Source organism: Cherax quadricarinatus, chromosome 14, assembly GCF_038502225.1.
Source record: "Cherax quadricarinatus isolate ZL_2023a chromosome 14, ASM3850222v1, whole genome shotgun sequence".
NCBI classification, from domain to species: Eukaryota; Metazoa; Arthropoda; class Malacostraca; order Decapoda; family Parastacidae; genus Cherax; species Cherax quadricarinatus.
This window is the reverse complement of record NC_091305.1, coordinates 33057402-33072831: the sequence shown is the minus strand read 5'-3', so window position 1 is coordinate 33072831 and position 15430 is coordinate 33057402. Positions and strand designations below refer to the sequence as shown.

At 46.7% G+C, this 15430-nt stretch overlaps 1 protein-coding gene across 1 annotated transcript in view; it reads left to right on the top strand.

Moving 5' to 3' along the window:
• Positions 1-15430, top strand: part of LOC128698548 (major facilitator superfamily domain-containing protein 12) — a 576952-nt gene that overhangs the window by 522315 nt on the left and 39207 nt on the right. Inside the window, exon 5 of the mRNA XM_070084952.1 lies at positions 5155-5362. Within this exon, the coding sequence (XP_069941053.1) occupies positions 5155-5362 (208 nt within the window). The remainder of the gene's footprint in view (positions 1-5154; positions 5363-15430) is intronic.

The following is a 15430-nucleotide window of genomic DNA, read 5'->3' as shown; positions in this document are numbered from 1 at the left end:
AACAAACTATTCTACCCAAGAAAATTTTAAAAATTATTATTTGTCCAGTGTATTATTAAATTCTTCCCAAATTCTATTAATTATAAATGGATCTAATTTATATAAACCAAAGGAAATATTCATATTATTGTCAAAACTGCTTTTTATGAAACAAGATTCAATAATAGATGAGGAAATATCCAAAATTTATGAAATAGGTAATGATTTAAAATATCCAAGAAATATAATTGATAAATCTTTTAAAGTTGCTAGAAATACTTTTTACAACCCAAAAAGGGACAACCAGCCTTATTCAACTAAAAATATGTTGGTTCTCCCTTACCATGAAAACTTGGTTGATATGCTTTCTCTTCTTAAGACTTTTAATATTAAAGTTGTATTCAAAAATCTTGATACAGTAAAAAAACTTTTGATAAAGAATTCCCCCCAAAATGCTGATGGATGTGTCTATAAGATTCCTTGTAAAATTTGCGATAAAGTTTATTACGGTCAAACTGGTAAAAATCTCGAACTAAGATTAAAACAACATAAATATAGCATTAGAACTGGACAAGATTCCAATGCTCTATTTATTCATGTGAGAGATTTTAACCATCCAATTGATTTTCAGAAAGTTGAGAAAATTGTATCAAGTACATGGTTGACTGAAATATAATTGAATCTTGTTTCATAAAAAGCAGTTTTGAAAATAATATGAATATTTCCTTAGGTTTGTATAAATTAGATTGATTTATAATTAATAAAATTTGGTTAGAGTTTAATAATACATTGGACAAATAATAAACCTTATTTCTTGGGTAGAATAATTTGTTAGTGGGATGTCGTGAGGACCTGTCTAGTTGGACCAGCGGATCTACTGCAGTGTTCCTCTTTTCTTATGAGTCCGGTATTGTCGCGCATCAGGTGTTTCTTTGTTGTGGGGGTTGACTGTGAGATGTAGTCTAAGCACTTTAATTGCCTTCCTTTGACAATGTGAGTAATCACGAAAGCACTTGGAATTTCACTACTCTTTCACAGTTGTTGTTTTGCATATATATATATATATATATATATATATATATATATATATATATATATATATATATATATATATATATATATATATATATATATATATATATATATAATTATATATATATATATATATACATACATATATATATATATATATATATATATATATATATATATATATATATATATATATATATATATATATATATGTCGTGCCGAATAGGCAGAACTTGCGACCTTGGCTTAAATAGCAACGCTCATCTTGCCATATAGGGCAAGTGAAAATTTGTGTATGCAATAATTTCGCCAAAATAATTCTGAACCTAACGAAAAAAATATATTTGATTGTGTTTGTTTAGTACTAAATTATTGTAAACGTATTTAAAATATATTTAGTTGGGATAGGCTAAAATAAATTGTTCTTGTTATAAAAAGGTTAGGTAAGTTCCCTAAGATTCTTTTGGTGCAAAATTAAAAATTTTTACATTAACATTAATGAAAAAATATATCTTTAAACGTATAAGAGAAAATTTCAGAAACGACTTAATTTTAAATGAGTTCTTGCTAATTGACCAGTTTTACATATTCTGCACGACACACGCACACACACACACGCAAACACACACACACACATATATATATATATATATATATATATATATATATATATATATATATATATATATATATATATATATATATATATATATATATTATATTATTATATAATATATATATATATTATATTTATTATTATTATCACACTGGCCGATTCCCACCAAGGCAGGGTGGCCCGAAAAAGAAAAACTTTCACCATCATTCACTCCATCACTGTCTTGCCAGAAGGGTGCTTTACACTACAGTTTTAAAACTGCAACATTAACACCCCTCCTTCAGAGTGCAGACACTGTACTTCCCATCTCCAGGACTCAAGTCTGGCCTGCCGATTTCCCTGAACCCCTTCATAAATGTTACTTTGCTCACACTCCAACAGCACGTCAAGTATTAAAAACCATTTGTCTCCATTCACTCCTATCAAACACGCTCATGCATGCCTGCTGGAAGTCAAAGCCCCTCGCACACAAAACCTCCTTTGCCCCCTCCCTCCAACCTTTCCTAGGCCGACCCCTACCCCGCCTTCCTTCCACTACAGACTGATACACTCTTGAAGTCATTCTGTTTCGCTCCATTCTCTCTACATGTCCGAACCACCTCAACAACCCTTCCTCAGCCCTCTGGACACCAGTTTTGGTAATCCCGCACCTCCTAACTTCCAAACTACGAATTCTCTGTATTATATTCACACCACACATTGCCCTCAGACATGACATCTCCACTGCCTCCAGCCTTCTCCTCGCTGCAACATTCATCACCCATGCTTCACACCCATATAAGAGCGTTGGTAAAACTATACTCTCATACATTCCCCTCTTTGCCTCCAAGGACAAAGTTCTTTGTCTCCACAGACTCCTAAGTGCACCACTCACTCTTTTCCCCTCATCAATTCTATGATTCACCTCATCTTTCATAGACCCATCCGCTGACACGTCCACTCCCAAATATCTGAATACATTCACCTCCTCCATACTCTCTCCCTCCAATCTGATATTCAATCTTTCATCACCTAATCTTTTTGTTATCCTCATAACCTTACTCTTTCCTGTATTCACCTTTAATTTTCTTCTTTTGCACACCCTACCAAATTCATCCACCAATCTCTGCAACTTCTCTTCAGAATCTCCCAAGAGCACAGTGTCATCAGCAAAGAGCAGCTGTGACAACTCCCACTTTGTGTGTGATTCTTTATCTTTTAACTCCACGCCTCTTGCCAAGACCCTCGCATTTACTTCTCTTACAACCCCATCTATAAATATATTACACAACCACGGTGACATCACACATCCTTGTCTAAGGCCTACTTTTACTGGGAAATAATTTCCCTCTTTCCTACATACTCTAACTTGAGTCAGTAACCTACCTCCTACACCATACACTTGCAACATCTGCCACATTGCCCCCCTATCCACCCTGTCATACGCCTTTTCCAAATCCATAAATGCCACAAAGACCTCTTTAGCCTTATCTAAATACTGTTCACTTATATGTTTCACTGTAAACACCTGGTCCACACACCCCTACCTTTCCTAAAGCCTCCTTGTTCATCTGCTATCCTATTCTCCGTCTTACTCTTAATTCTTTCAATAATAACTCTACCATACACTTTACCAGGTATACTCAGCAGACTTATCCCCCTATAATTTTTGCACTCTCTTTTATCCCCTTTGCCTTTATACAAAGGAACTATGCATGCTCTCTGCCAATCCCTAGGTACCTTACCCTCTTCCATACATTTATTAAATAATTGCACCAACCACTCCAAAACTATATCCCCACCTGCTTTTAACATTTCTATCTTTATCCCATCAATCCCGGCTGCCTTACCCCCTTTCATTTTACCTACTGCCTCACGAACTTCCCCCACACTCACAACTGGCTCTTCCTCACTCCTACAAGATGTTATTCCTCCTTGTCCTATACACGAAATCTCAGCTTCCCTATCTTCATCAACATTTAACAATTCCTCAAAATATTCCCTCCATCTTCCCAATACCTCTAACTCTCCATTTAATAACTCTCCTCTCCTATTTTTAACTGACAAATCCATTTGTTCTCTAGGCTTTCTTAACTTGTTAATCTCACTCCAAAACTTTTTCTTATTTTCAACAAAATTTGTTGATAACATCTCACCCACTCTCTCATTTGCTCTCTTTTTACATTGCTTCACCACTCTCTTAACCTCTCTCTTTTTCTCCATATACTCTTCCCTCCTTGCATCACTTCTACTTTGTAAAAACTTCTCATATGCTAACTTTTTCTCCCTTACTACTCTCTTTACATCATCATTCCACCAATCGCTCCTCTTCCCTCCCGCACCCACTTTCCTGTAACCACAAACTTCTGCTGAACACTCTAACACTATATTTTTAAACCTACCCCATACCTCTTCGACCCCATTGCCTATGCTCTCATTAGCCCATCTATCCTCCAATAGCTGTTTATATCTTACCCTAACTGCCTCCTCTTTTAGTTTATAAACCTTCACCTCTCTCTTCCCTGATGCTTCTATTCTCCTTGTATCCCATCTACCTTTTACTCTCAGTGTAGCTACAACTAGAAAGTGATCTGATATATCTGTGGCCCCTCTATAAACATGTACATCCTGAAGTCTACTCAACAGTCTTTTATCTACCAATACATACTCCAACAAACTACTGTATATATATATATATATATATATATATATATATATATATATATATATATATATATATATATATATATATATATATATATATATATATATATATAATATAGGGAGGTACCACCTCTAGAACTGTTATAGGGACCCTCATCCTCAGAGAAAAGAATAAACTTGATTCAGGGAAAACTCAAGATTCTCCCTGAAGCTGTTTGAGAATTTTTTCCTACCACCCCCTATATTATATATATATATTTTATTTAAAGACAAAATACATTGACAAAACATTCACAAAAATATGATACAAAGTAAAACAACATAGGTAACTCAGAGTTACATCTCGAATACTTCGTCCAGCTCCCCGGCGGTGGGCCGCATGCCCAGAATGCTGCAGGCATTTCCTCTCTGGATCGCAACACTGAGTCTCTGAAAGAGGAAGCTGGTCGCCCTGTGGTCCTTGGTTTCTATGATGAGCTTTTCACCTAGCTCTTTGAGGAACTTTAGAGCACACTTGCTCCATGCTCCAAGGGTCCCCGACCCTATTGGAATGAAGTTATAGCAAGGGGGAAGGTCTTCATATTTGCGGATCTTCTGAGTCTCCCTGTGGCTGGCAGCTCCACCCCCTTCCACTACGGAGTATGGCAAGTAGGTGTCTGCCAATGTGGCGGCACATGTGTAGTCCCAGGCAATCTGCTTTCCATCCTTCCAAGGTAGCATATTGTCTCCATCATATATATATATATATATATATATTTATATATATATATATATATATATATATATATATATATATATATATATATATATATATATATATATATATATATATATATAATGTGTGTGTGTGTGTGTATGTATTGATGATTCCTGGCATTCCACAGGTACACTTCTGGTCTTCCTGAGTTTTCCCTTCATCTTCAATAGTTGTCTGGGCTGCCAGGATGCAGACATGTGGGCACAGTTCGCCTACTACTGTTTCTTCGTCTGCGTCTTCCAGTTCGGGTGGGCATGTGTGCAGATCTCCCACCTGGCGCTCATTCCCGATCTCACCTACAAAAAACACCAGAGAACGGAACTCAACTCCATAAGGTGAGTTCTCTCTTCTCCACAACTTTCCAGTCAGTGGCCCGCTTTCATCTTCTTAGAGAGAGCTTTCTTTCACCCAAAGCTAACTCACTCACCCACCCGCACACCCACCCACCCACCCACCCACACACCCACCCACACACCCACCCACCCACCCAACCAGCCACTCAACCAACCATCCACCCACCCACCCAACCAGCCACTCAACCATCAACCCACCCACCCAACGAGCTCAACCAACCATACACCCACCCACCCAACCAGCCACTCAACCAACCATCCACCCACCCACCCAACTAGCCACTCAACCAATCATCCACCCACCCACCCAACCAGCCACTCAATCAACCATCCACCCACCCACCCACCCACCCACCCACCCACCCACCCACCCACACACCCACCCAACCATCCACCCACCCACCCAACCACCACCCACCCACCCAACCAGCCACACAACCAACCATCCACCCACCCAACCAGCCACTCAACCAACCATCCACCCACCCACCCACCCACACACCCACCCACACACCCACCCACCCAACCAGCCACACAACCAACCATTCACCTACCCACCCACTCACCCACCCAACCAGCCACTTAACTAACCATACTCCTACCCACCTACCCACTCACTCACCCAATCAATCATACACCTATCCACCCACCATCTCACCCACCAACCAGACGCCCTCCTAAACACCCACACGCCCAACCATCCATTAAACCACCCACCCACTCAACATACCATCAACCTACTATCCACCCAACTACCCACACACCCACCCAACCACCCACCCAAAACCCACCCTCCAAACCTGGATATCACACACTGACCCACCCACCTGGCTCCAACACACACTGACCCACCCACCTGGCCTCACACACACTGTCCCAACTACCTGGCCCGAACACACACTAACCCACCCACCTGGTCCCCACACACACTAACCCACCCACCTGCCTCCCACATACACTGACCAACCCACCTAGTCCCCATATACACTGACCTACCCACCTGGTCACCACACAATAACCCACCCACCTTCCTCCGGCACACAGTGACCCACTCACCTGGTCCTCACACACACTGGCCCATCCACCTGGTTCCCATACTGACCCACCCACCTGGCTCCCACACATACACACACTGGCCCAAAAACCTGGCTCCCACACACACACACACTGACCCACCCACCTGGCTTCCACACTGACCTATCCACCTGGCTCCTACACTGACCCACCCACCTGGCTCTCACATTGACCAACCCACATGGCTTCCACACTGACCCATCCACCTCAGTTCCCACACTGACCCACCCACCTGGTTCTCACACACACTGACACACCCACCTGGCTCCCACACACACTGACACACCCACCTGGCACCCACACACACTGACCCACCCACCTGGCTCCCACACACACTGACCCACCCACCTGGCGCCAACACACACTGACACACCCACCTGGCTCCCACACACACTGACACACCCACCTGGCTCCCACACACACTGACCCACCCTCCTGGCTCCCACACACACTGACACATCCACCTGGCTCCCGCACACACTGACACACCCACCTGGCTCCCACACACACTGACCCACCCTTCTGGCTCCCACACACACTGACACATCCACCTGGCTCGCGCACACACTGACACACCCACCTGTCTCCCACACACACACTGACACACCCACCTAGCTCCCACACACACTGACCCATCCTCCTGGCTCCCATACACACTGACACATCCACCTGGCTCCCGCAAACACTGACACACCCACCTGGCTCCCACACACACTGACACACCCACCTGGCTCCCACACACACTTACACAGCCACCTGGCTCCCACACACACTGATACACCCACCTGGCTCCCACACACACTGACACACCCACCTGGCTCCCACACACATTGACACACCCACCTGGCTCCCACACACACACTGACACACCCACCTGGCTCAAACACACACTGACACACCCACCTGGCTCCCACACACACTGACACACCCACCTGGGTCCCACATACACTGACACACCCACCTGGCTCTCACACACACTGACACACCCACCTGGCTCCCACACACAATGACACACCCACCTGGCTCCCACACACACTGACACATCCACCTGGCTCCCGCACACACTGACCCACCCACCTGGCTCCCACACATACTGACACACCCACCTGGCTCCCACACACACTGACACACCCACCTGCCACCCACACACACTGATACACCCACCTGGCTCCCACACACACTGACACACCCACCTGCCACCCACACACACCGACACACCCACCTGGCTCCCACACACACTGACACACCCACCTGGCCATCACACACACTGACACACCCACCTGGCTCCCACACACACTAACACACCCACCTGGCTCCCACACACACTGACACACTCACCTAGCTCCCGCACACACTGACACACCCACCTGGCTCCCACACACACTGACACACCCACCTGGCTCCCACACACACTGACACACCCACATGGCTCCCACATACACTGACACACCCACCTGGCTCCCACACACACTGACACACCCACCTGGCTCCCGCACACACTGACACACCCACCTGGCTCCCACACACACTGACCCACCCTTCTGGCTCCCACACACACTGACACATCCACCTGGCTCCCGCACACACTGACACACCCACCTGTCTCCCACACACCCACCTGGCTCCCACACACACTGACCCACCCTCCTGGCTCCCATACACACTGACACATCCACCTGGCTCCCGCAAACACTGACACACCCACCTGGCTCCCACACACACTGACACACCCACCTGGCTCCCACACACACTTACACAGCCACCTGGCTCCCACACACACTGATACACCCACCTGGCTCCCACACACACTGACACACCCACCTGGCTCCCACACACATTGACACACGCACCTGGCTCCCACACACACTGACACACCTACCTGGCTCAAACACACACTGACACACCCACCTGGCTCCCACACACACTGACACACCCACCTGGGTCCCACATACACTGACACACCCACCTGGCTCTCACACACACTGACACACCCACCTGGCTCCCACACACAATGACACACCCACCTGGCTCCCACACACAATGACACATCCACCTGGCTCCCGCACACACTGACCCACCCACCTGGCTCCCACACATACTGACACACCCACCTGGCTCCCACACACACTGACACACCCACCTGCCACCCACACACACTGATACACCCACCTGGCTCCCACACACACTGATACACCCACCTGGCTCCCACACACACTAACACACCCACCTGGCTCCCACACACACTGACACACCCACCTGGCCATCACACACACTGACACACCCACCTGGCTCCCACACACACTAACACACCCACCTGGCTCCCAAACACACTGACACACCCACCTAGCTCCCGCACACACTGACACACCCACCTGGCTCCCACACACACTGACACACCCACCTGGCTCCCACACACACTGACACACCCACATGGCTCCCACATACACTGACACACCCACCTGGCTCCCACACACACTGACACACCCACCTGGCTCCCACACACACTGACACACCCACCTGGCTCCCACACACACTGACACACTTACCTGGCTCCCACACACATTGACACACTTACTTGGCTCCCGCACACTAACACACCCACCTGGCTCCCATACACACAGACACACCCTCCTGGATCCCACACACAATGACACACCCACCTGGCTCCCACACACACTGACACACCCACCCGGCTCCCACACATACTGACACACCCACCTGGCTCCCACACACACTGACACACCCACCTGGCTCCCACACACACTGACAAACCCACCTGGCTCCCAAACACACTGACACACCCACCTGGCTATTACACACACTGACAAACCCACCTGGCTCCCACACACACAGACACACCCACCTGGCTCCCAAACACACTGACACACCCACCTGGCTCCCACACACACTGACCCACCCTTCTGGCTCCCACACACACTGACACATCCACCTGGCTCCCGCACACACTGACACACCCACCTGTCTCCCACACACACACTGACACACCCACCTAGCTCCCACACACACTGACCCATCCTCCTGGCTCCCATACACACTGACACATCCACCTGGCTCCCGCAAACACTGACACACCCACCTGGCTCCCACACACACTGACCCACCCACCTGGCTCCCACACACACTGACACACCCACCTGTCTCCCAAACACACTGACCCACCCACCTGGCTCCCACACACACTGACCCACCCACCTGGCTCCCACACACACTGACACACCCACCTGTCTCCCAAACACACTGACACACCCACCTAGCTCCCACACACACTGACACACCCACCTGGCTTCCACACACACACTGACACGCCCACCTGGCTATCACACACACTGACACACCCACCTGGCTCCCACACACACTGACACACCCACCTGGCTCCCACACACACTGACACACCCACCTGGCTTCCAAACACACTGACACACCCACCTGGCTCCCACACACACTGACACACCCACCTGGCTCCCACACACACTGACACACCCACCTGGCTCCCACACACACTGACACACCCACCTGGCTCCCACACACACTGACACACCCACCTGGCTCCCACACACACTGACCCACCCAACTGGCTCCCACACACACTAACCTACCCACCTGGCTCCCACACACACTGACACACCCACCTGGCTCCCACACACACTGACACACCCACCTGGCTATCACACACACTGACACACCCACCTGGCTCCCACACACACTGACACACCCACCTGGCTCCCACACACACTGACACACCCACCTGGCTCCCACACACACTGACACACCCACCTGCCACCCACACACACCGACACACCCACCTGGCTCCCACACACACTGACACACCCACCTGGCCATCACACACACTGACACACCCACCTGGCTCCCACACACACTAACACACCCACCTGGCTCCCACACACACTGACACACTCACCTAGCTCCCGCACACACTGACACACCCACCTGGCTCCCACACACACTGACACACCCACCTGGCTCCCACACACACTGACACACCCACATGGCTCCCACATACACTGACACACCCACCTGGCTCCCACACACACTGACACACCCACCTGGCTCCCACACACACTGACACACCCACCTGGCTCCCACACACACTGACACACTTACCTGGCTCCCACACACATTGACACACTTACTTGGCTCCCGCACACTAACACACCCACCTGGCTCCCATACACACAGACACACCCTCCTGGATCCCACACACAATGACACACCCACCTGGCTCCCACACACACTGACACACCCACCCGGCTCCCACACATACTGACACACCCACCTGGCTCCCACACACACTGACACACCCACCTGGCTCCCACACACACTGACAAACCCACCTGGCTCCCAAACACACTGACACACCCACCTGGCTATTACACACACTGACAAACCCACCTGGCTCCCACACACACAGACACACCCACCTGGCTCCCAAACACACTGACACACCCACCTGGCTCCCACACACACTGACCCACCCACCTGGCTCCCACACACACTGACCCACCCACCTGGCTCCCACACACACTGACACACCCACCTGTCTCCCAAACACACTGACACACCCACCTGGCTCCCACACACACTGACACACCCACCTGGCTCCCACACACACTGACACACCCACCTGTCTCCCAAACACACTGACACACCCACCTAGCTCCCACACACACTGACACACCCACCTGGCTTCCACACACACACTGACACGCCCACCTGGCTATCACACACACTGACACACCCACCTGGCTCCCACACACACTGACACACCCACCTGGCTCCCACACACACTGACACACCCACCTGGCTTCCAAACACACTGACACACCCACCTGGCTCCCACACACACTGACACACCCACCTGGCTCCCACACACACTGACACACCCACCTGGCTCCCACACACACTGACACACCCACCTGGCTCCCACACACACTGACACACCCACCTGGCTCCCACACACACTGACCCACCCAACTGGCTCCCACACACACTAACCTACCCACCTGGCTCCCACACACACTGACACACCCACCTGGCTCCCACACACACTGACACACCCACCTGGCTATCACACACACTGACACACCCACCTGGCTCCCACACACACTGACACACCCACCTGGCTCCCACACACACTGACACACCCACCTGGCTTCCAAACACACTGACACACCCACCTGGCTCCCACACACACTGACACACCCACCTGGCTCCCACACACACACTGACACACCCACCTGGCTCCCACACACACTGACACACCCACCTGGCTCCCACACACACTGACACACCCACCTGGCTCCCACACACACTGACCCACCCAACTGGCTCCCACACACACTAACCTACCCACCTGGCTCCCACACACACTGACACACCCACCTGGCTCCCACACACACTGACCCACCCACCTGGCTCCCACACACACTGACACACCCACCTGGCTCCCACACACACTGACACACCCACCTGGCTCCCACACACCTTACTAACTTACTCAGGGGAATTCCCTGGTCCCGTTACTAAAGTTGCCAGATTCTTCTCATGTCTTAGATATTACAACTTAAATAAGATGGCAAATAAAAAAGTAACTTTTATAACCCATGACGTCACTACTTCTATAAATTACTTTTTAAGTGACTTGAAAAACAAGTATTTCACAGTGTTGTCAGATCTTCCTCTTCTTAAGACCTCCATAAGTTACATTAAAGTCTATAATAACACCATAGGTGTCCCATAACTCGATTGCCAGCTCACACACTGAGGTCCGTGGTTCGATCCCCGGTACGGGTGGAAACATTCATACGTATTTTCCTGAGACACCTCCTGTCTATGTTCACCCATCAGTAAAATGGGTACCTGGGTGTTAGTGGACTGGTGTGGGTCGCATCCTGGGTACAATACTAACCTAATTTGCCCGAAATTATCTGCATAAGATCGGGCTTTCTATATAGCAGTATGTCATTGATGTCAGCTATGAACTGTCATTGATGTCAGCTATGAACTGTCATTGATGTCAGCTATGAACTGTCATTGATGTCAGCTATGGACTGTCATTGATGTCAGCTATGGACTGTCATTGATGTCAGCTATGGACTGTATGCCTTGTACATGTAGAAATAAAGATTATTATTAAACCTATAATATCACCATTATTTACCCTAAAATCCATAATACCACCATAAGTTACCTTGTACTATGTGAAAACATCATGAATTACCTTAATGCACTATGATTCCAATTACCTTAATCCAGGTTGTATTAATAAGCTAATTTAATTCAGAACACAACTACCGCCAGTTACTTTAATATAATCTACCTTATGGATAATCTTCAGAGTATGTCTATAATAACATTGTTTATTTCACGTCAACATTGTAGGAAATATATAACATCAACGTTTATGTCAACACTGTGGAAACATTCAACATCAATGTTAACAACAACACAGCTAAGAAGAGAGACTATAATTATTGAGACCGCGTCGTTTCTCTTAAAAACACTAACTAGTGCTAAAGTTAGCACATATGGAAGATCAACTATTGTTCTTGGAACCATATGAGTCTTTCTGTAAGAGTGAGATATGTAAGAGTCTTACTTTAAGATCAAGACTTCGACTGTGATCCCATTTTCTATGACAATGTGTCCTACTCTTATTTCTGTAAGACCCTAAAGTCTTGTGTTATTTTTTGAAGGCTCATTCTGTGATCTGGTAAGAGCTGTATAGTCCTTGTGGCTTAGCGCTTCTTTTCTGATTATAATAATAATAATCATTCTGTGATCTGGTAAGACCACTTTATTAGGTTCGATCGGACCACTCTGTGGTCCTCGACCGGTTCTGAAGAAATACTGTGTGGGATTTTGGGAAAGACGAGTAAATAAAATATTATTATCGGAACACTGTATTGTAAGTTGTATTCATCTTTGTTGATGACAGCTCGAATACCACCTGCAGGCATCCCCCCCCCCCCATCCTTCCCCAAGGGTTTTGCTTCCGAATTCGCTGTCATCAGACTCACCAGAGCTGTTTGGAAGATTAAATCACCAGGGTTATTACTCGCCTTGAAGATGTATATCTTTCAGGTATTGAAACTATAGCACCTGGGAAACGTAAATGACCTTTATCTATGTTTTTAGGTTTGACCCGCCCCTCACGACCTCGAAGTGGTTAGCCCTATTCACTTAACATCGACCCTAGGTACTGAGTACTAAACAGGCGGATGCCAAACAAAATAGTAATTTACCTGGCTCATTGTAATGACAGCCAGTGACCTTTACACGTTTAAATGAGGCCATTATTGTTGGCTTCAGATGGAATACGTCGGACACCTGCATTCTGTTGTCTGCTTGGCACATTAAACGTCGTCTGACAATTATCACTTGTCCATATTTTCGACCAAGGATCTTCATCTGTGGATAATGTCCACAGTAAAAAGAGTTCTCTCTACGTCGTTTGATATACGAATGAGCTGTAAGGAAAATACTTATCCTGTGACTCTTGTTTCACTTGCTAATAGTCCGTAACTAATCACAGCAGAATGTCTGGCGTTAGTGCGCGAAGAAGAGCCAGTTATCTCTTCCACAGTTCTTCCTAGAGATTGTCATTGTCTATGGATTTATAATGTACAGGAGATACGGCCATGAATGTCTGTGTTTCAATGTAGTGTGACCCGGGTATGACCCGGGTATGACCCGGGTGTGACCCGGGTATGACCCGGAACATTTCGTTACATCTTCACTCGCTGAAAGCAAACTGCAGTCTCCCCTACCAGCCACCGTACTATCCTTTCCAGGGAGGTTCTGCTGACATATGGTTTACAGACGTTAGGTGCCGGTACTTGCCACTGAACACAATCAAGGATTACTGTTTCCTTGAGTTCTACATGCGGGTTGTAGGTAATAATGCCCTTAACTATATTATCAAGTTCGAGGCAAATTATCTCGAATTTTTAATGGTCTGGAGAAACAGCAGTTCCTTCAGAGTAAGACGTGAATGTAACTTCTGGCAGAGACTAACACAAGAAAGTCAGAGGTCTTGTGACTCCTGACTAGCATATGCAACTGATCTGTGATCAGTTTCAGTCTAATTTTGCTTGATAATGGTCACATGCAAGTCGAGCTGTTGCACTGGTGTACATACTGATCTATCCTCATCTCCAGATGTTGGAATACGTAACAGGGATCATAGCCCCCTTTACAGGGGGTCACTGCCCCCTTTCAGAGGGGTGATATCGCCTCCCCTTTGACTGGAAAATTTCATCCACAACTATAGGAATGTTCAACATCAATGTTTATGTCAACACTGTAGGAAATGTTCAACATCAATGTTTATGTTAACACTGTAGGAAATGTTCAACATCAATGTTTATGTTAACACTGTAGGAAATGTTCAACATCAATGTTTATGTTAACACTGTAGGAAATGTTCAACATCAATGTTTATGTCAACACTGTAGGAAATGTTCAACATCAATGTTTATGTTAACACTGTAGGAAATGTTCAACATCAATGTTTATGTTAACACTGTAGGAAATGTTCAACATCAATGTTTATGTCAACACTGTAGAAATGTTCAACATCAATGTTTATGTTAACACTGTAGGAAATGTTCAACATCAATGTTTATGTCAACACTGTAGAAATGTTCAACATCAATGTTTATGTTAACACTGTAGGAAATGTTCAACATCAATGTTTATGTTAACACTGTAGAAATGTTCAACATCAATGTTTATGTTAACACTGTAGAAATTTTCAACATCAATGTTTATGTTAACACTGTAGGAAATGTTCAACATCAATGTTTATGTTAACACTGTAGGAAATGTTCAACATCAATGTTTATGTTAACGCTGTAGGAAATGTTCAACATCAATGTTTATGTCAACACTGTAGGAAATGTTCAACATCAATGTTTATGTTAACACTGTAGGAAA